Source organism: Microcaecilia unicolor, chromosome 4 (genome assembly GCF_901765095.1).
Source record: "Microcaecilia unicolor chromosome 4, aMicUni1.1, whole genome shotgun sequence".
NCBI classification, from domain to species: Eukaryota; Metazoa; Chordata; class Amphibia; order Gymnophiona; family Siphonopidae; genus Microcaecilia; species Microcaecilia unicolor.
Window position 1 is genome coordinate 11,081,618 of NC_044034.1, and position 22,425 is coordinate 11,104,042.

Sequence of the window (22,425 nt, forward strand, 5' to 3'; positions counted from 1 at the left end):
TCCACGCAGGCACCACTGAGTGCAGAGGAGGGCGCAGGTGATTAACTCCCTTGAGAAAGCGCACCACATCTGGCTGCGAAGCCAGGGAAGCACCCTTCAGGCGGCCCCTGAAGCAAGCCAGAGCCGCTACCTGGACTTTAAGGGAACTGAGCGACAGGCCTTTCTCCAGACCTTCTAGCAGGAATGCCAACACTGAAGAAATTGGAGCAGTGAAGGGAGAAAGTGAGCCTGCTTCACACCACGCTGCAAAGATACGCCAAACCCTGGCGTAAGCAGTAGAAGTAGAGCGCTTCCTCGCTCTTAGCATAGTGGCGATGACCTTGTCTGAGAAGCCCTTCTTCCTCAGACGCTGCCGCTCAATAGCCAGGCCGTAAGACCAAAGGAGGAGGGATCCTCCATCACCACGGGACCCTGATGTAACAGGCCCTGCTCCACTGACAGCCGCAGAGGATCGTCGACTGAGAGCCTGATCAAGTCCGCATACCAGGGACGTCTGGGCCAATACGGACCCACCAGGATTACCCTGCCGGGATGCTTTGCCACCCGGTCTAGCACCCTGCCCAACATGGGCCAGGGCGGGAACACATAGAGGAGCTCTTGTGTCGGCCACTGTTGGAGAAGAGCATCTACTCCCAGGGATCGAGGGTCCCGTCCTCTGCTGAAAAAGCGCGGCACTTGGCAACTGGCCGATGACGCCATCAGATCTAGGCTCGGCTGGCCCCAGCGCTTCGTGATGTCCAAGAACGCCTGAGCAGATAGTTGCCACTCTCCGGGCTCCAAGGTATGGCGACTGAGAAAGACCGCCTTGACATTCATGACTCCGGCAATGTGGGCCGCTGAAAGCTGCTCCAGGTTCGCTTCCGCCCACTGGCAAAGATTCATAGCCTCCTTGGCTAGAGGGGCGCTCTTGGTACCTCCGTGGCGGTTGACATAGGCCACAGCCGTGGCATTGTCTGACAGGACCCGTACAGGCTTCAACACCAGTACCGGGATGAACTCCAAAAGCGCCAACCGAATGGCTCTGAGTTCCAGGAGGTTGATAGACCACTTTGCCTCTGCAGGAGACCAGAGCCCCTGCGCTGTCCTTCCCAAGCAGTGGGCTCCCCAGCCCGACAAAGAGGCGTCCGTCGTGACGACAATCCACTCTGGGGTCACCAGAGGCATTCCCGCAGACAACTTGTCTGTCTGCATCCACCAGCTCAGCGCCTTGCGCACTGCTGGGTCCAAGGGAAGGCGCACAGCATAATCCTCCGACATCGGAGTCCAGCGCCGCAGCAAAGATTGTTGAAGTGGTCTCATATGAGCCCTGGCCCAGGGCACTACTTCCATCGTGGCCGTCATAGAGCCCAACAGCTGCACATAGTCCCAAGCCCGAGGAGGAGAGGCTACTAGGAACTGGTCCACTTGAGCCTGAAGTTTGACAATCCGCTTGTCTGGCAGGAACACTCTGCCCACTTGGGTGTCGAATCGAACTCCCAGGTACTCCAGGGACTGAGTCGGGCGCAGCTGGCTCTTCTCCCAGTTGATGATCCATCCCAGGGAGCTCAAAAGAGCAACTACCTGGTTCACAGCTTTGCCGCACTCTGCATAAGAGGGGGCTCGGATCAACCAGTCGTCCAGATAAGGATGGACTTGTACCCCTTCCTTTCGTAGGAAGGCCGCGATGACCACCATTACTTTGGAAAAGGTCCGCGGAGCAGTAGCCAACCCGAATGGGAGGGCTCTGAACTGGAAGTGTCGTCCCAGGACTGCAAAACGCAGAAAGCGTTGATGAGGAGGCCAGATGGGAATATGCAGGTACGCTTCCTTGATGTCCAAGGATGCCAAGACCTCTCCTGCCTTCACTGCCGCTATAACAGAGCGGAGAGTCTCCATGCGAAAGTGCCGCACTTTCAAGGCCCGATTGACCCCTTTGAGGTCGAGGATAGGCCGGACAGAACCTCCTTTCTTTGGTACCACAAAGTAAATGGAGTAACGTCCCTTGCCAAGCTGACTTTCTGGCACCGGAACGACCGCACCCAGGCGGATCAGATTGTCCAAGGTCTGCTGCACTGCCACAGCTTTGACCGGAGACTTGCAGGGAGAGAGTACTAACCCGTCTTTTAAGGGTCGGCAGAACTCTAGCTTGTAGCCGTCTCTGATGACTTCCAGCACCCACGCGTCTGAAGTTATTGTGGTCCACTCGCCCAGAAACGAGGACAGCCGTCCTCCAATCTGCACTGGGGCGTGGACCAAGGCCCCGTCATTGGGTACGAGACCCTGGGGGAGGACCGGAGGGAGCACCTCCGGGACGGCGGTCTCTGCGAAAGGAATGCTGCTTGGGGGAGAAATTCCTCTTGAAGGAAGAAGGGGCAGAGGAGCCCGACTTGCCCGGGCGGTACCGACGGGCTTCCTGCAACCGTCCTCTGAAGGTACCGGGACGAGTACTAGCCCGAGCCCTGACCTCTGGTAATTTCTTGCCCTTAGACGTGCCGAGATCGGTCACGATTTTGTCCAGCTCGACCCCAAAGAGCAGCTTGCCTTTAAAAGGCAATCTAGCCAGGCGGGATTTAGAGGCGTGGTCAGCAGACCAATGTTTCAGCCAAAGTCACCGCCGCGCAGAGATTGTCTGAGCCATGCCTTTAGCTGAGGCCCTCAAGACATCATACAGCAAGTCTGCCAAATAGGCTAAGCCCGATTCCAGGGCCGGCCAATTCAGCCCTCAAGGAATGATCCGAGGGGGAAGCCCGCTGCACCATAGTCAGGCACGCCCTGGCCACATAGGAGCCGCAAACTGAGGCCTGCAAACTTAAAGCAGCCGCCTCAAAGGACGACCTTAAGGCCGCCTCCAATCTTCTGTCTTGGGCGTCCTTCAGGGCCGTGCCACCTTCCACCGGCAAAGCCGGTTTCTTAGTCACCGCAGTGATTAAAGAATCCACGGTAGGCCACAGATAGGCCTCACGTTCACTCACAGCCAAAGGATAGAGGCGGGACATAGCCCTAGCCACTTTAAGGCTCGCTTCCGGGACATCCCATTGAGCCGAAATTAAGGTGTGCATGGCATCATGCACGTGGAAGGTTCTAGGCGGGCGCTTCGTCCCCAGCATAATGGCAGAGCCAACAGGGGCTGAGGGAGAGACGTCCTCCGGAGAGGAAATCTTCAAAGTGTCCATGGCCTGTAACAACAGGTTGGGCAAATCCTCTGGGCTAAAAAGCCGTGCTGCAGAGGGGTCATCCGCTCCATCCGAGCGGGGATCTATCTCCTCCAAGGAATCCGCAAAGGACCGTTGGGAGACCTCAGACACGCTGCCCTCATCTACATCGGAGAAGACAAAGTCCTCCAAGGCCTGGGAATCAACCCGAGGGCGTTACCTCTGGGAACCTCAACCTCTTTAGACGAGGGAGCAGGGGCAGCGTTTTGCATGAGGAAAGCCTGATGCAGCAGCAAAACAAACTCGGGGGAGAAACCCCCCAGACTGTGCACTTCCGCAGCCTGGGCAACAGCCCTAGACGCACCCTCAACCGGCGCTCGCACGAGCGGGGGAGAGACATGCTGCGCATCCAAAATGGCGTCCGGCGCGACACTCCGCGAAGGAGCCGCGCGGGAAGAACGGCGCTTAACTTTAGCCGCTTTTGTGCCGTCGCCCAAATTAAGGGCGTTCATGGCATTAATGTCTCCAACCTCAAGGGCGGCCCACGAAGAAGCCGTCCGAGCCGCGTGGCCGGCCAAGATGGCGGAGGCGAGGAGCGGGGGATGGGCGTTTATGGCGGGAAAAACCGCCACGCCGGAGGAAGGACCGGGACAGTCATCGGTCACTAAACTGTCACCCATCAAGGGCGAATCAGCTGTAAAACCCCCGCATCCCCTTTAGAAGCGCTCCAGCGATCCGGGGAGCGACCCTTTGCGCCCTCGCCCTCCGACGCCATATGCCACGAGAAGAATCGGGGAACCCCCTGCCCGCTATAAAAAGGTAAAATTACCTGCTTGCCGCTCCGAGCTGTAACGAACTGGTGTCCCAGTGAGTAGCTGCAATGAACGTTTAAATAAACGTCGAAATAAACGCCTTTAAGGACGTTTAAAAATTTATTTATTTTTTTTTTTTTTAACGGAGCCAGCGGGAGGGGGGAGAAAAGGAGGGACCTGGCACCACCAGGTTTGCACTTGCTCAAAAGAGCCCTCAACCCCAGGCCTCAACAAAACCTAAGGATTAGGCTTGGAGGCCTAGCCAGAGCTGCTGCTGTGTGTGACCACCACCTGCTGAGATAGAGAACATACAGGAGTTTCCGGCAGCACATGACCACATATAGGGAGGCAAAAGTTTGCTCTCTATCTCCACCTGCTGGTAGATGGACACAACCCACCAGTCTATGGATTGATCAGCTTGATGATATGGAAACACCCCTTGCCTTGGAATCAGCTGTCAGTGACATCACTGACGTCAGTGCATTCTAAACTGCCTAGCAGACCACCTCCGAGGGAGCCACGGTACCAGGCACATTAGAACGTTGGAGGTGAGAATTATTATATAGGATACTTGTATTGTCATTGTAGTATTTATGACAGATCATAAAAGACAGATTACATAGAAGTGCAATGAGTCCCTGCCCTACTGAGCTTACTGTCTCACTTTAATATACCTCTTGGTTATTGATAGATCAGTAGATTTTTGTGTTATTCACTATTTATTCACAATATCCTATACCATCTGTTGCTTTCACTATGTCATTGAAAACCCTCTTTACATTTATAGGTTCTAATCCCATCTCTGTTAAACTGAAACCTCACCTCACATTCACAGGGTCTGATCTGTACAGTAAAGAAAGAAATCCTCAAACTATAATATTTCTGTAGCAGTGATTGGTTTGAACATGTTTAATACAAATCTGTAAAATCTTCCACCTCTCACAATCCTGCCAGAGACTTCAGATTAAGGGGTCCTTTTACTAATCAGCGGTAAAAAGTGGCCTGCGGTAGTGTAGGCGTGGGTTTTGGGCATGTGCAGAATTATTTTTCAGCGTGCCTAGAAAAAAATGCCTTTTTGAAATTTTTGCCGAAAATGGACGTGCGGCAAAATCAAAATTTCCGTGCGTCCATTTTGGGTCTCAGACCTTACCACCAGCCATAGACCTAGCGGTAAAAATTTGGGCGTCAGATGCCACTTGGTGTGCATCTGCTACGCGCATCCAAAAATAAAATATTTTCCAGACATGCGTAGTGGACTCACACCAAAAATCACGTGGCCTAGTAAAAGGGGCCCTCAAGAAATAAATCAGGACAGAAGCTGGATTTTATGAAATCATAAGGAAGAGCAGCAGAGCTTCCCAGATTTATTTGTACATAAGAGTTTGATAACAAACTACAAATTGTCAAGCAGAGAGAGTCTGGGAATGTTAATCCTGAGTCCTGCTGTTTAATTCCAGGCTGGTACCTGGCGGATTCTCAGAGGAATTTCAGAATCAGTCCTGAAGAAAGATCGGAGTTTCCCTGTGAAGGAGTCAGTGAAGGTGAAGAGATGAGATTTATTCTCTGCATCATAAAACGAGACCTTTCCTGCCTCATAGTCCAGCAGAATCCCCACTGCCCGGAGTCTCTGACTCAGGTGGAGCTCGGTCACAGGGGAGGTGAGGGCCAAGCATCTCTGTTTATTCCACAGCCTCACTGTCCAGAATCCTTCCTCAGGTGCCAGTGTGATCCTCCCCTTCGTCTTCACAGAGTCTTTACACACTCCCAATATCCAGTAACTCACATCCCCAACCTCCACCTCCACCTCCACCTCCACCTCCCAGTAATGTCTCCCTGAAGTGAAGCCCTCACTCCCCAGCACACAGAAATAAGTATCAAATCTCTGAGGAGTGTCCCACACAATCTGTCTTGTGTTTTCCCTTCTGACACTTTTCCCATCTTCAGACAGGACAAGATTACGACCAGCAGTTTCAGGATCCAGAGTCAGATTTACTGCAGAGAGGAGACACATTAATAAACATGAGCAAAGACATCTCATTAGCTTATCACACACCCACCGCTAACCCTCATTGGCTCCTCACACTCCCAGCTCTAACCCTCATTGGCTTCTCATGCACCTACCTCTAACCCTCATTTGCTGGTTCTTCAGTCAATCACTTTTTCTATGGCAGATGCTCTGCTATTGGCTATTATCACCTTCTTGTCTCAGATTGGATTTATCTCATTGGATATCAGATTTTCAGTGTTCCCTACTGGAATGAGTCTATTCATACCAACGAGGTTGGATAAAAACAGGAGATGGGATCACATCAAAATGCTGAAGCCAATTAGGTTAATCTCTGTTTCCCCTCCCCAACTCAGCCATCGTCCCTGTACTCTCAAAACAATTTATAACAATTCTGAACAGGCATGCTGGGCCCTCACCTCCGCTGAGACCCAGCTCCCCCTGAGAAAGAGACTCTGGGCATGGCTCTGAAAAAACCTAATAAAAAGGGGAGTTTTGAACAGTGAAATCAGAGGCTCGTCTACGGGTGGACGCACTGCGTAGAACCACATTTATACTCTTGTGTTCTGCTACACCTTCAAATCCCTCAAAGTCCATTATGCAGTCTGACCAAGTTTTTTTTCCAAATATTGTTTATAGTAGGCTGTGTGACGCAATCCCAGGCTATCCCAACGTAGTATTATTGCCACTGTCTTCCAGTAGTCCAGCATGATGGCTTCCTCGTCTGCATCTACAGCTTCATAGGCCTTGCTGTAAAGCTCCCGCATGTAGTGGCACTGGAAAGCCTTTATTATTGCCTGATCGAGGGTCTGGATGATGGATGTGTTCGGGGGAATGAAGAGAACCACATTATTGGGCTGTGCATTTTCTAGGTCTGCACGACAGTGTACTGGTGCATTGTACAAAATCAGCAGTACCTTGAAGGCAAGGTTCTTGCAGTGGAGATACCGTTCAACTTCTGGAACGAAACAGTTGTTGGACATCATCCAAGCTTTGTAGTTCCATCTCCAATGGACTGGCATATTGTATACAGGTAAAAATAAGTACCTGTATACAATATGTAAGCTGCATTGAGCCTGCCATGAGTGGGAAAGCGCGGGGTACAAATGTAACAAAAATAAAAAAAAATAATTCAGGTTCTTTCCTTTAGGTGCACGAGGATTTTGGGCTCTGTACAGAGGCCTGCATTTGAAATCACCTTTGGCATTGGTGCACAACAACACGGTAACATGATCCTTAAATGCCTTAAAACCAGGGGCTTTGGCTGCCATTTTCGTTATATCTGTCCATTTGCCAGCCTGTTTGTAAAACAATCCAGTCTCATCGATATTGAAGACCTGCTCTGGCACATAACCCTTTTTTTCTATCACACTTAGCAGGGATGTTTTAAATTCTTCTGCAGCTTCGTTGTCAGCTGAACCTGCCTCGCCACAAAGGCTTACTTTTTTTAAGCGCATACCTCTTTTAAACGCGCAAGCAGCCAGAACTTGCAGAAAAGGGTTTCACGTTTTCATGACTCTGGGTGTCGTATTTATAAATCTGTTTGGCTTTGATCTTCACAGCAATCCTGTCCACTGTGCACTTTTATTTTGTAATCCACCATTTGCATTATGCACAAATGTAACCACTTTTCCATCTTTCCTACTGACTCAACACATAGTAACATAGTAGATGACGGCAGAAAAAGACCTGCACGGTCCATCCAGTCTGCCCAATAAGATAAATTCATATGTGCTACTTTTTATTTGTACCTGTCCTCTTCAGGGCACAGACCGTATAAGTCTGGCCAGCACCATCCCCGCCTCCCAACCACTAGCCCCGCCTCCCAAACTCGGTTAAGCTCCCAAGGATACATTCCTTCTGAACAGGATTCCTTTATGTTTATCCCACGCATGTTTGAATTCTGTTACCGTTTTCATCTCCACCACCTCCCGCGGGAGGGCATTCCAAGTATCCACCACGAAGCGCACGAAGCACAGATGTAGTTTTGGAACTTTCTGGTTCTGCTTCTCAAACAGACCACTGAATCTCTTCCTTTTTTTGCTGGATGGATCAGCTGACTCATTAAATTTTAATGTGTGGCCAACGGCAGAAACAGACATGCCGGAATGGAGCATATCCAACACACCTATTTTGTCACTAAGACACATCACATGTTTCTTTCTCTTACAATCGGTACATGAAAATTGTAACTCACCCCCTGGATGCTTAGCGGCCATTTCCAGAAGCAGACTATCATTCAGATGGAAACAGTTTACTAAGGTGCGTTTGCATTTTTAACAAGCCCACAATTAGCGTGTAAGTGCACGTAGGGATATTGTAGGCACATAGACTGTTAATGAGCGTACATAGTTAACACATATTAAAAACGCTAACACGCCTAACCTCTTGGCTGCTCTAGGAAACTTGGTGGTTTGGTATAATTATTGTATATCAGATTCAGTTACCTGTATATCTGCCACATTCCATCCACCAATCTGCATTAAAATAAAGATGAACAATGATCAGATCTCAGACAAGAGAAATAAGTACAATGATATAAAAATTATTTTAGGGGTGGACAATGATAAAATTTTTAATTGTGATTAATCGTTTGATGAAAAATTTTAATTATGCAATTAAGCGTGCTTAATCACAGCATTTTGGGCATTAAAGAATAAAGTTTCAAACAGCCTTCACCCAGTTGTTCTCATGCCCCAATGCCCAGCCTTCACCAAGTTTCTCTTCCCCACCACCCGCATTTACCTGTACAGCTCGTGCTCAGCATTGCCCCAAACTCCTCGTCTTCCCCTGCACAGGGGTCAGGCTCTGAAGATACTTGAGTCAGGGAGTGGAGGAAGTTGGGGAAGACTTGCGGTTTCAAGTCTCACAAGACCTTCCCCACCTTCCTGAACCATGCAGCTCAATGTCTGCAGAGCCTGTCCATGCAGGGGGAGAGAAGGAGTTTGAGGCAGCTCCGAGGAGGAGAAAAAATCCTGAGCCCTGCTGTAGAGGTAAGCGTGGGGGAGGGGTGGATCAGAGTTAAAAAAAAAAAAAAAAAAAGGCAGAATTAAAAAACATGGTATGTGTTAAAACATTAATGCTTTAAGGGAGCTTTTTACCAAGATGCAACCCAAGGGGGCCTGTGCTGCCTTCGCTGTGTGTTTTTTGCCACACGGCCATCTGGGGAGCAGCCCTTACTGCCACCCACTGAGATGCGACACTGCCCGATTACCGCCTGATACACCCTTAGTAAAAGGGGTCCAAATAGTGTTATTAACAAATTAATTGCCCACCTCTAAAATACATATGTTACTAAATGAACAAATTTACCAAATACTGCATGATGTGATATGTAAAAAAACAAGAGAGAGAGAGAGAAATGTTAGAGATTTTAAATTATCAAAATGTCCCTCAATGATCTTATAAATACATTCATACATAAGAGTATAACACATTTTCTGCTGCGTATCCCTGTACAAGTCATTGGTGAGGCCCCACCTGGAGTATTGTGTTCAGTTTTGGAGGCCGTATCTTGCTAAGGATGTAAAAAGAATCGAAGCGGTGCAAAGAAAAGCTACGAGAATGGTATGGGATTTGCGTTACAAGACGTATGAGGAGAGACTTGCTGAACTTAACATGTATACTCTAGAGGAAAGGAGAAACAGGGGTGATATGATACACACGTTCAAATATTTGAAAGGTATTAATCTGCAAACGAACCTTTTCCGGAGACGGGAAGGCGGTAGAACGAGAGGACATGAAATGAGATTGAAGGGGGGCAGAATAAGGAAAAATGTCAGGAAGCATTTTTTCACGGAGAGAGTGGTGGATGCTTGGAATGCCCTCCTGCGGGAGGTGGTGGAGATGAAAACGGTAACAGAATTCAAAAATGCGTGGGATAAACATAAAAGAATCCTGTTCAGAAGGAATGGATCCTCAGAAGCTTAGCCGAGATTGGGTGGCAGAGCCGGTGGGGGGAGGCGGGGCTGGTGGTTGGGAGGTGGGTCTTGTTCTGGCCAGACTTCTACGGTCTGTGCCCTGAAAATGGCAAACAAATCAAGATCAGGTAGTTCACATGAAGTAGCACATATGAGTTTAAATTGTGGGGCAGACTAGATGGACCATGCAGGTCTTTTTCTGCCGTCATCTACTATGTTACTATCCAGCTTATAATTGAAAAAGAAAGATGCCTATATTGCGACCCAAATCGGGAGATAGACGTTTATCTCACAAAAACGAATAAAGCGGTATAATCGAAAGCCGAATTTGGACGTTTTCAACTGCACTCCGTCGCAGATGCAGACAAAGTTGATGGGGACGTGTCGAAGGCGTGGTGAAGGCGGAACTGGGGCGTGGTTATCGGGCGATCAGAGATGGGCGCCTTTCGCCGATAATGGAAGAAAAATATGCGTTTTTAGCGAGAATTTAGGGCACTATTCCTGGACCCTGTTTTTCCACGAATAAGGCCACAAAAAGTGCCCTAAATGACCAGATGACCACTGGAGGGAATCTGGGATGACCTCCCCTGACTACCCCAGTGGTCACAAACCCCCTCCCACCACAAAATATGCCGTTTCACAACTTTTTATGTTCACCCTCAAATGTCATACCCACCTCCCTGGCAGCAGTATGCAGGTCACTGGAGCAGTTATTAGGGGGTGCAGTGGACTTCAGGCAGGTGGACCCAGGCCCATTCCCCCCCCACCTGTTACAATTGTGCTGCTTAAAGCTTAGTCGTCCAACCCCCCCAAACCCACTGTACCCACATGTAGGTGCCCCCCTTCACCCCTTAGGGCTATAGTAATGGTGTAGACTTGTGGGCGGTGGGTCTTGAGGGGGATTTGGGGGGCTCAACACCCAAGGGAAGGGTGCTATGCACCTGGGAGCTCTTTTACCTTTTTTTTTGTTTTTGTAAAAGTGCCCCCTAGGGTGCCCGGTTGGTGTCCTGGCATGTGAGGGGGACCAGTGCACTATGACTCCTGGCCCCTCCCACGAACAAATGCCTTGGATTTATTCGTTTTTGAGCTGGGCGCTTTCATTTTCCATTATCACTGAAAAACAAAAACGCCCAGCTCACAAGTTGTCGAATAAAACATGGACGTCCATTTTTTTCGAAAATACGGTTCGGTCCGCCTCTTCACGGACCCGTTCTCGGAGATAAACGCCCATGGAGATAGACGTTTTTGTTCAATTACACCCCTCCACATAAACAACATTCATATTCCCACCCCAAACCATTCCCTTTTTCACTCCCCCCCACCTTAAGCAACCATAATAATGAGAAACAAAATGCATAATTAGTGTGATATTGACTGGATAATATGCTAGCTGTGTTTTTTTATATGGCTGGCCACCTCTAGATTACAAGACTGGTGCTCTAACCACTTGGCCACAGCTCCACTTACTTGGATGTCCCTCCCTTTCGATTATACCGATTTCGCCGGATTTAGGAGATGGGCGACCATCTCCCGATTTGTGTCGGAAGATAGCCGCTCTTCTCGTTCGAAAATAAGGTGGACTGTGTCCTTCTGTGGGGTGAACAGTTATTTCTGCACATTTTTACTGGAATCATCTAGAGCATTTTTTAAAGAGGAAAAAACAAATTAAAAATAGACCAATTCCTCACCTCCAAATTTTGTAATCCATTTCTTCAGCTGTTGAAGATAGCTCAGTTGGACATCCATTTTCAGATCAGTAGAAACAACCTCCGGTTCCAGAAACTTCATTTTCTCACACCTGTGTGTTAGAGAGTCACTGGGATTATTCTGGGAGATGGTCACACCCAGGGGACAGAGATATGAACAGTGGAAGGAATGAAATATACCACCAACAGTCACTCCTCCACTGTATCTCAAAAAAGGTATAGAAGGGCATTTTCTAAATGATGTCAAAGTCTGAATAGGAAAAAAGGCCATTTTCACAAAAGAAAAATGTCTATCTTTTTTTTTTTTTTTTTTAAATACCGTTTTGAACAAGGTTTTGTGATTTGAACATTTTGTTTTTTGGTCCATTCTCGAAAAAAAAAAAAAGAAACGTCCAAGAGCAAAACACACAAAATCAAGGCATTGGGATGTAGGAGGAGCCGATACTTTTAGTAGACTGGTCCCCCTGACATCCCAGGAAAGCAGTAGGTCACACTAGGGGGCACTGCAGTGGACTTCATAAAATGCTTCCTTACCTTGTCTGCTGAGCCCTCCAAAACCCACTACCCCCAACTGTACACCACTACCACAGCCCTTACGGGTGAAGGGGGCACCTATATGTGGGTTTCTGGTGAGATTTGGAGGGCTTACAGTTTCCTCCACAAGTGTAACATGTAGGGGGAGGTAGGAGCCTGGGTCCACCTGTCGGCAGTGCACTGCACCCACCACTAGACTACTCCAGGGACCTGCATGCTGTTCTAATGGACCTGAGTATAACATCTGAGGCTGGACTAGAGGCTGGCAAATAGTGCATTCAAGTGTGGAGGAGATATAAAGATAACATCATCGGCTTAATTTTCTGACAGAAAATGATACATTCAATTAATTTAAGGAGATGTTGCCTCAAGAAGCCCCCGGCTCGATTATATTACGAGCTCATGAGGGCTGGACCGCTTCATCATTGGCAACACTCCCACATTCTTAGAGCAGCCTGTCCCAAACATATGTGCTAATACTCTTTTTTTCTTTTTGTATACATTTTTTCTTTTTTCTCCGTGTTGAAAGAATGTAAGGTGAGGATACAAGCTGATTGGTTGAGCCAATCATTTTCGTCTGACGTAAGAGAACCTTTAAATTCGAGGAGCCATCTTTATTCTAAGCTGGTCCGTTTGAAATGTTTGATCCTTCAGCTGAGGTGTTTTTGTAAAGTATATCTTAAGAGAAACAAGTTATGTAGAGTTGTATGAAGGTTTCAATATCATAATATATACATTTTTCTGTTTTAGTTAGACGCAGACCACTTGACCCTGAAGCAGGCGACGAAACGGTGGCCATTGTTGGTCTTGGTCGCGTTCAGCATGTTACTAACTAAAGAAGGATTGGACCTTGCAAAAGCTAAGTAGCTGTTACGTTTAACTTTACGATTGCCCATCATATGTTAGAAAAAAGAAAAAATTTATACAAAAAGAAAAAAAGAGTATTAGCACATATGTTTGGGACAGGCTGCTCTAAGAATGTGGGGGTGTTGCCAATGATGAAGCGGTCCAGCCCTCATGAGCTCGTAATATAATCGAGCCGGGGGCTTCTTGAGGCAACATCTCCTTAAATTAATTGAATGTATCATTTTCTGTCAGAAAATTAAGCCGATGATGTTATCTTTATACCTCCTCCACACTTGAATGCACTATTTGTTAATAGAACCAGAAGGAGATTACCTTTATATTTATTTATTATAATTTGTCGATTATATCTAGAGGCTGGCAAGTCATGTTTTTCATCACATTTTGTGGGGGTGGGAGGGGGTTAGTGAGCACTAGGGGAATAAGGGGAGGTCATCCCTGATTCCCTCCAGTGGTCATCTGGGTATTTAGGGCACCTTTTTGTGCCTTATTCGTTATAAAAACAGGTCTAGCTCAAAAACGTCTAAGTTTTAGTCCAGGAAGATTTTGTTTTGTTCCGTTATGGCTGAAAAACATCTAAGTCTTAGGAACACACAAGTCCCAGCCTGAACAAGCCCCTGACATGCCCCTTGAGATTTGGACGCACTTCTGACGGACTTCATAGAAAGTACTAATTTGGGTGTTTTTGTGAGAAAAAGATCCAAATGCTGCTTTATGCCACTTTTTAGATGTTTTTCTGTTTTGAAAATGAGCCCAATAGCGGAATTAGAAAAGGTTCAAAGAAGAGCGACTAAAATGATAAAGGGGATGAAACTCTTCTCATATGAGGAAAGGCTAAAGAGGTTAGGGCTCTTCAGCTTGGAAAAGAGACGGATAAGGGGAGAATGAGTAGAAGTAAATCAGTTTTTTACTCATTCCAAAATTACAAAGACTAAGGGACACTCGAGGAAGTTACATGGAAATACTTTTAAGACAAATAGCAAGAAATATTATTTTACTCAACAAATAGTTATGCTCTGAAACTCTTTGCCAGAGGATGTCATAACAGTGGTTAGTGTATCTGTGTTTAAAAAAGGTTTGGACAAATTCCTGGAGGAAAAGTCCATAGACTGCTATTGAGAGAGACAAGGGAAGCAACTACTTGCCCTGGGATTTGTAGCATGGAGTGTTGCCACGATTTGGGTTTCTGCCAGGTACTTGTGACCTGGATTGGCCACTGTTGGAAGCAGGATACTGGGCTAGATGGACCATTGGTCTGACCCAGTATGGCTTCTTTTATGTTCTTATAATCCACAATACGACACTGTATCCCATCCTATGACATTTTATTTCCTCAGGAAAAATTCATGGGGAACTTTATCAAATGTCTTCTGAAATTTCAGATAAACAGTATCAACTGGCTCACCATTATCCACATGCTTACTCACCCTTCTAAGAAATATCAATACATTTTTATAGAATTACTTTGTTATGGACAGCGTCAGAGCAGAGACCATCCCCAGCAACTCCTTCTGCACTCAATCCCACCTCCTTCTCTCCCATTCTTAATTCCACATGCACTACTAATCATTTCTATAGCACTACTAGACATATGCAGCACTGTACACATTATATACAGGTACTTTCTCTGTCCCTAGGGGGCTCACAATCAGTTTTTTTGTTCCTGGGGCAATGGAGGGTTAAGTGATTTGCCCAAGGTCACAAAGAGCTGCTGTGGGACTTGAACCCAGGTTGCCAGGATCAAAGCCCACTGCACTAACCATTAGGCTACTCCTCTCCCTTTCTCCAATCAATTAATTCCCTTCTTTCTTACTCAAAATCCATCCAGCCGCATAGAAAATGACAGAAAACTAACTTGTACCTGCTCAGAGCATCCTTCACGTCCTAAAGGGAAATGAAACAGAGAATATTTCTAGTTAGATTTCACAGTTTACGAGAACACATTATACATTAGGATACTCTACTCAAAGCTCTGCTCAATCACAAAACAGCTACAAAATTTTGATGCCATTTCTATGATCAGCATCCAAAAATCTATAAGAAACACCCAAACTCATTATGGAAACAAGTGTATCAGCCTATTTCAAAACTACCATTTATCTCCTAAGTTGTAGAGAAACTGATACTTGGGCAACTTTTCAAGTCCTTCATGCCCATCAATCAGACTTTTGGATGGGGCACAGTACTGAAACCTCCTTAGTGGCTCTGATCCGTGATCTGCATGTAGAGGCTCTCAAGTGCCTGGTTTGGGCAGAGGTGGAGTTGTGATGTCTGGGTGAAAAGGTATCAAAAGTGGGGTAAGTGACTTATTTCTAGCAGAGGGATATCAACTGTATAATCTTGCAAAATTTCAGCCTCAGGTATGGACTAACTACATCTTTAAAAAATATGAAATGTTTACCCACAGTTTTTAGGCTGTAGAACATGAAAAACATCAACGTTGTGAAAAAGTTGTATAATCCCTCTCTACTGACCCTACAGTATACAAAACTTTCGAAAATGAAAGTTGCCCAATTTACCCCTCTGATTTGGTAAGTGCAGCTGCTGGCTGAAAAATCAGCCATTATGTAAGATATTTCGATCTGCTACTTGAATTCCCTGATTCCTCCTGGAAGATCTGTAACCTCCTTAGAAATAGATTTGCTAATCTCACCTTCAGTAACTCGTTGGTCGGCTGCTGACTCTTCTCCTCTATCTCGGTGATCAGCTGCATGAGGGAGGAACTTTGCTCTTCTAGCTGGGTCTCATTTTCCGTGATTCTCTGGAGAATCTTCTTCTCTTCCTCCTCCAGTCTCGAGAGAAGGATCTGCTTCTCCTTATTCAGAAACTGGTGTAACTCTTCAAACTCAGACTCCACTTTCTGTCGTTTGATCTGTGTCTCACTCTGGATTAAACATGGAAAGATAATTCTCAGTAACAGTACAGTGATTCTGGATTGAGGTCTTTCCATGAACAAGAAATCTCTGTTGTTGTCAGCAGGACAAGTACAAGTGTACTGAGCACCCTAGATTACCTTACCTTCTCCCACCCAAACCCATATTCCAGACGTGAAGTGGCTCCATTACCCACCTCTCAGTGGTGGCTCTGGTACAGCATTTCCTCCTTTAACAGTCGTGACTCCAGCACAGCCTTCCTCCTCTCACCACCCACTCTTTTCCCAGCCTTCCTCTCTCACCATACTCAGAAGCTTATCCCCCTTTCACAATCTCCTCCATCCCCTGCTCAGCAACTCCCTCTGCCTCTCTGCACTGTACCCATTCCGGTACCCATAGGAGCCAACTCTGTTGGTGCTGTGGGTGCTTGAGCACCCCCGATTTTGAGAAAATTCCTTATATGTGTCCAGGGAGGGGTTATTTCCACTGGGTTTAGCACCCCCAATAATTTTGTAAAGTTGGGTCCTGTACCACTGTTGTCCCCATATTGTCTCTAAGTGAGCAGAAGAGGGGTCTCCCTGCTCTCCTGCTCTTACCCCTTACCACAAGCAGCCTCCACTTCATTCTTCCCAAGCATCTACCCCCTGCATCTCCCCATTCTCTCCCTTCCTCAGTATTCATTAGCATCTCGTTCTCCTCTCTCTTCTTCTGGTATCTAGCCCAAGCTTTTGTACATTTTGTTGAGTAGTGGTTCTCCACGGTTGTGGATAAGGGGGAGGAGGGAGGGGATGAAGGGGTGTTGATTCTTTAAGAATTAGTTTTCTGGCTACTGCTGTTAAATTTGGCTATATTTTCAATAAAGCTTTGAAAAATTCAAGAAAACAAACAAGCAAAAAACCCCAAAAACAACAAAGTAAGTGGTCACAGACCAGTAGATCCTGTGATTTAAATGTAGTTACAGTGCTGTCTCTAAAAAGAAGGTGGAATGGTAGGAAGCTAGGGTTAGGGTACCCTCACTTCACCCACTGGCTGTGCAGAACCTCCAGCTGAAAGAGCTTAAAAATCTCCAGCCTGAAGTTCTACCTTTCTAGTCTCATTTTCCTGAGGACCACTGAGTTCACCTAACACCAGCTCTGCTGAGCTTTGTGACACCAGAGGATCCAGAATCCGCAACTATATCCTGGAGCTCTCAAACCCAATCAACAGTTACAGGTTATAAATGGTTAAATTAGATGAAAATGAGCTTCCATATCACAGGAGTTATTTCAGATTGAAATCTGTATCCTGGAACTCAGTTAAAAGGCATCAGGACAGACCCATCCCTGAATGAGCAGAAATGTACATGTAAAAGTCAGTGAATGTCACCAGATCAGTCCTTACTATAATGTCACAGTTCAAAGAGCGGATTACCTCAGCTATGATGTGATGAAAGCACCAAGGGGCAATTCTATAAACTGGCACCAAGAGAGAGGTACAACTATGGGGTGCACTTAATGTCATTTATTTAACCATTTCAGGACAAGCGTAAGCCTTATAGAATAAGAGCAGAAAACTAATAAGATGTTATCAGCCAAATCCCTCTAATTTTATCATATTCCTATGGGTGTCTTAGTTTTTTCAGTATTCTTTGCTTGAACTTTCACTTAAATTGTTTTGAAATCAGTCTGGTATAAACAAGATACTTTACAAGTTTTTTCTTTTCTTTTGCATTTTCTTCCTCCAACAGGTCTCATTACACTCAGGGTGTTTCTCAATAAAGTATCTTAGATTCTCAGATTTAAGTAAATTCTCTTTATGTCACACTCTAGTGTCTGTGTATTTTTCTCAATCATTTATCTCTTTTTATCTTTCAGTGACTTCCAGGAAAATCCTTCTTTCATGGGCCAGTATTGAAAGATACCCCTCCTCCTCCTCCTCAGGTAAGTATGAAAGGGTCGTCTTCTGTTATTCTCCCCCTACTAGCCTATCTATAACAAATACAAGAATCCTATCTTTCTATTATTTATATGTTCTATTGTGCATCTTTTTCTTCAATAATCTGTTATCTAACTCTTTTTATTTAAAAATATAATCAATAATTCCTAACTTTCCCACCGAAGAAATGAATCTTAATATTTTCAAGTTATCACTCAACCTTTTTAATCTCTCTGTTCAGTCTCACTATATATATATATTTTTTTTAAATTCTTGTCTCAGAAGATGCGATGATTAAATTGTTCAGGAATTAATTAAGATGCTGAATATTGACTATATAATTCCTTCTTGTCCTGCCTTATTTTTTCTTTGATATCTCAGCTGGTAAATTGCTGTCTAACAGGCATTTTCCAGCTTTTCATGCCTTCACAGAGATCTGAATGTATTTCCAGTGAAACATACTTCATTATTTTTATTTTTTATTACATTTGTACCCCGCGCTTTCCCACTCATGGCAGGCTCAATGCGGCTTACATATTATATACAGGTACTTATTTGTACCTCAGGGTCCTGTTTACTAAAGTGCGTTTGTGTTTTTAGCGCGCCTACACTTAAAGCATGCGCTAACCATGTAGGCGCCTATAGGGATATTGCAGGCACATACATGGTTAATGCACATACATGGTTAATGCACGTACATGGTTAACTTGCATTAAAAATATTAACGCGCCTATAACACTGCTTAGTAAACAGGGCTCCCAGTGTTTATTTTGGTACATTTGTATTCCATATTTTTTCACATATTTGTAGACTCAATGTGGCTTACATAGTTCCGGAGGTGCGATTGCAAACTCCGGTGTAAACAAATACAAAGTGATGTAATGGTAAAGTTCATGTGGTACAGCCACATTAGGGAACAGTGCGACTGAAGAGTTGAGTTGTGTCCATACTGTTATTAGTTGTGTTGTGTTGCAGTGAGCTGGCATTTATGTTGGATTTTATTTATTTATTTATTTATTGCATTTGTATCCCACATTATCCCAACTTTTTTGCGGGCTCAATGTGGCTTACAATTCATCGTGGATATGGGAAATAGAAGGGAACATACATTTATTATTAACAGAGTTTTGGGTTAAATGATAGTATTAAAGCAAAAGATAGTAAGAAACATTTCTGGATAAGTCAAAGATTATACAGTTACATGTGTTGATCTTTGTTGTATATCTTGTCGAAGAGATAGGTTTTCAATAGCTTGCGGAAATTTGTCAGTTCATAGATCATTGGGGTATGTCTTTTTGAAGAGGTTTGTTTTCAGTTTTTTCCTGAAGTTTAGGAGGTCATTCGTCTCTTTCAAGGCTTTTGGTAGTGCATTCCACAGTTGGGTGCTTATATAAGAAAAGCTGGCCGCATAGGTAGATTTGTATTTGAGTCCTTTAAAGCTAGGGTGGTGGAGATTTAGGTATGATCGTGTTGATTCAGATGTATTTCTAGTTGGCAGGTCAATCAGGTCAGCCATGTATCCCGGGGCTGTGCTGTGGATAATTTTGTGGACCATAGTGCAGAGTTTGAAGGTGATACGTTCTTTGATTGGGAGCCAGTGTAGTTTTTCGCGAAGGGGTTTTGCACTGTCGTATCGCGTTTTCCCGAAGATAAGTCTCGCTGCCGTGTTTTGAGCAGTCTGGAGTTTCTTTAGGATTTGTTCTTTGCATCCTGCGTTTATTCCGTTGCAGTAGTCTGCATGGCTTAGTACCACTGATTGTATCAGGTTGAAAGACTATTTACATTTTGAGTGTTTATTTGAGTTGATATTCTTGAGACCCTAGCAGGCTTATTTTCGAAAGAGAAGGACGTCCATCTTTCGACACAAATTGCAAGATGGACATCCTTCTCACAGGGTCGCCCAAATCGGCATAATCGAAAGCCGATTTTGGGCGCCCTCAACTGCTTTCTGTCACAGGGATGACCAAAGTTCATGGGGGCATGTCGGATGCGTAGCAAAGGCAGGTCTGGGGCGTGCTTAACACATGGGTGTCCTCGGCCGATAGTGGAAAAAAGAAGAGCGTCCCTGATGAACACTTGGACGACTTGATCCTCTTTTTTTTACGACCAAGCCACAAAAATGTGCCTTAAATGACCACATGACCACTGGAGGGAATCGGGGATGACCTCCCCTTACTCCCCCAGTGGTCACTAACCCCCTCCCACCCTAAAAAAAAATGTTTTTAAACTTTTTTCCAGCCTCTATGCCAGCCTCAAATATCATACCCAGCTCCATGACAGCAGTATGCAGGTCCCTGGAGCAGTTTTAGTGGGTCCTGCAGTGCACTTAAGGCAGGCGGACCCAGGTCAATCCCCCCCCTCCACCTGTTACACTTGTGGTGGTAAATGTCAGCCCTTCTAAACCCACCACAAACCTACTGTACCCACATCTAGGTGCCCCCTTTACCCCTTAGGGCTATGGTAGTGGTGTATAGTTGTGGGGAGTGGGTTTTTTTTGGGGGGGGGTTGGGGGGCTCAGCACACAAGGTAAGGGAGCTATGCACCTTGGAGCTTTTTCTGAAGTCCACTGCAGTGCCTCCTAGAGTGCCCGGTTGGTGTCCTGGCATGTCAGGGGGACCAGTGTACTAAGAATGCTGGCTTCTCCTACGACCAAATGGTTTGGATTTGGTCGTTTCTGAGATGGGAGTCCTCGGTTTCCATTATCGCCGAAAATTGGGGACGCCCATCTCTAAGGATGACCATCTCTAAGGTTGACCTAAATGTTGAGAATTGGGCGTCCCCGACCGTATTATCGAAACGAAAGGTGGACACGCATCTTGTTTCGATAATACAGGTTTCCCCGCCTCAGGGGTGCCCCATTCGATTTTGCCCCTCCAAGTTACCTCTTTTTAGTTTGTTTATTACCATTTGTTTCTCCACTACCTTCCCTGTGAAAAAGTACTTTCTGATGTTACTCTTAAGTTGACCACCCTGTAACCTCAGTTCATGTACTCTAGTTCTGATGAACTGAATAAGTTTACTTTAGAGGAAAGGAGGGATAGAGGAGATATAATACAGACATTTAAATACTTGAAAGGTATGAATAAGCAAGCAAATCTTTTCCAGAGACAGGGAAGTGGTATATAGACAACTTGAACTGGGGTTACAAGGTGGTTAACTTAGTGTAAACCCGCACTATGATGTCATAAGTGCGCTCACTTGAAGGAACAGGCTCTGTAAGATGTCACAGTGTTTTCCCCGCAAAATGATCAGAGCCTTTGCCAAACCAAGGAAATTGTTACAAATCAAAATTTATTTAAACTAATTTCAAATTATTTCAGCATTTCAATTTCTTTCAGGTGTTAACAGAAATTCTATTTCTTTTCTTTAATAGCAATCAATAACAGCTTGGAACTACTTTCAAACAATACATCAGATAAGTATTCACCTTTTTTTACCTAAAATATTGAACAATAATGTTAAAATTATTTTTTTCTATGTAAAGGACTGATTCTTTGTGTTGTTTGTGTTGTTTTCCCAGGTCTCACAGTCCAGAACCCAAAGGTAAGTATGCATGTAATCTTTTAATTGAATTAAATCTTTTGTCCAAAGCTCATGCTGGTAAGTACTTAGCTGCAAGACAGCTGCAAACCTTCCTCAGCCTTCTTCTCTTTCTTGCGTTGGAGCTCGTTGTTCTGGTCCAGGTTATTATGGAGTGGATGATACCTGATCTTTAATTAAATAAAAAGGAACAAAAACCCTGGCTCCCTGATGAATATAAGCCGAATTTCTGGGAATTTAAGTCAAAACTGGTGGCCAATTAACTAATTTCAAAGTAACAGGTAAGTATTATTCCCTTTCTCTACTCTGATCTCACTGTGTTTCCCTCACTAATAATGAGAAGGCTATTGTTGACTTTAATTGCTCTCTCATAGCCAGATCCACTCACTCTCAAAACCATACACCTTTCTCTCCCTTACACAACCCCACGTCTCCAGATTCTTTCACCCTTTAGCACTCAAATCTTTCACACCCCTGCAGCACGCCTGCCATACAGTAACCCCTCTCACTCACTAGCACCCAAGTTCCACTCACCTGCAACACCACTGTCATTCAGGTCTGTCTCTTCCAGTGACACAAGCTCTTCTCACTGTCTTACAGACTCGTCTCCCCTAGCAACAGCATCACAGCTTGGCCATCTGACCCAAACGGACCAATCAGCTGCTGACTTTCAGAATGTCAGCTAACTTTTTCAGTTGAGAATCTAGGCACATTCTCCATCTTGAAATACATTTTTCCCATTAAAGTATATGGGAAAAATGAATTTCCATACAAAATGCATAATAAATCACATTATACTTTAAGAAAAATTGTACCACCATCCCAGTCACATTTTTCTGAATCCAGTCCATGTTTTCTTTTTTTTAAACCATTAATATACACCATTTTAACATATTTTCACCCAAAAACCCCATAAAAGTTTTACCAAAAATTAGCAAAATTTCCACATGTATAAAGTCACACGTGCGCTCTCAAACCCCGTCGTCGGAATTAAAAAAAACACTTCCAGAGCAGCGCACGACGCTCCGCACTGGAAAAACCTCAAAAATCCCTTTAAAATTACTTTTAAAAATTTTAAAGTACACAACTTATCTAAACAGACCCCCCAGACCCCCCAACCATTAAA

At 45.2% G+C, this 22,425-nt stretch overlaps 3 protein-coding genes across 3 annotated transcripts in view; 1 reads left to right on the top strand and 2 right to left on the bottom strand.

Moving 5' to 3' along the window:
• Positions 1-22,425, bottom strand: part of LOC115468279 (E3 ubiquitin-protein ligase TRIM39-like) — a 1,086,936-nt gene that overhangs the window by 1,039,600 nt on the left and 24,911 nt on the right. The window lies entirely within an intron of this gene.
• The window catches only part of LOC115468286 (E3 ubiquitin-protein ligase TRIM39-like), an 875,973-nt gene that overhangs the window by 407,524 nt on the left and 446,024 nt on the right, over positions 1-22,425 (top strand). The window lies entirely within an intron of this gene.
• Positions 1-22,425, bottom strand: part of LOC115468283 (E3 ubiquitin-protein ligase TRIM39-like) — a 572,298-nt gene that overhangs the window by 224,725 nt on the left and 325,148 nt on the right. Inside the window, exon 7 of the mRNA XM_030199882.1 lies at positions 8,396-8,425. Within this exon, the coding sequence (XP_030055742.1) occupies positions 8,396-8,425 (30 nt within the window). The remainder of the gene's footprint in view (positions 1-8,395; positions 8,426-22,425) is intronic.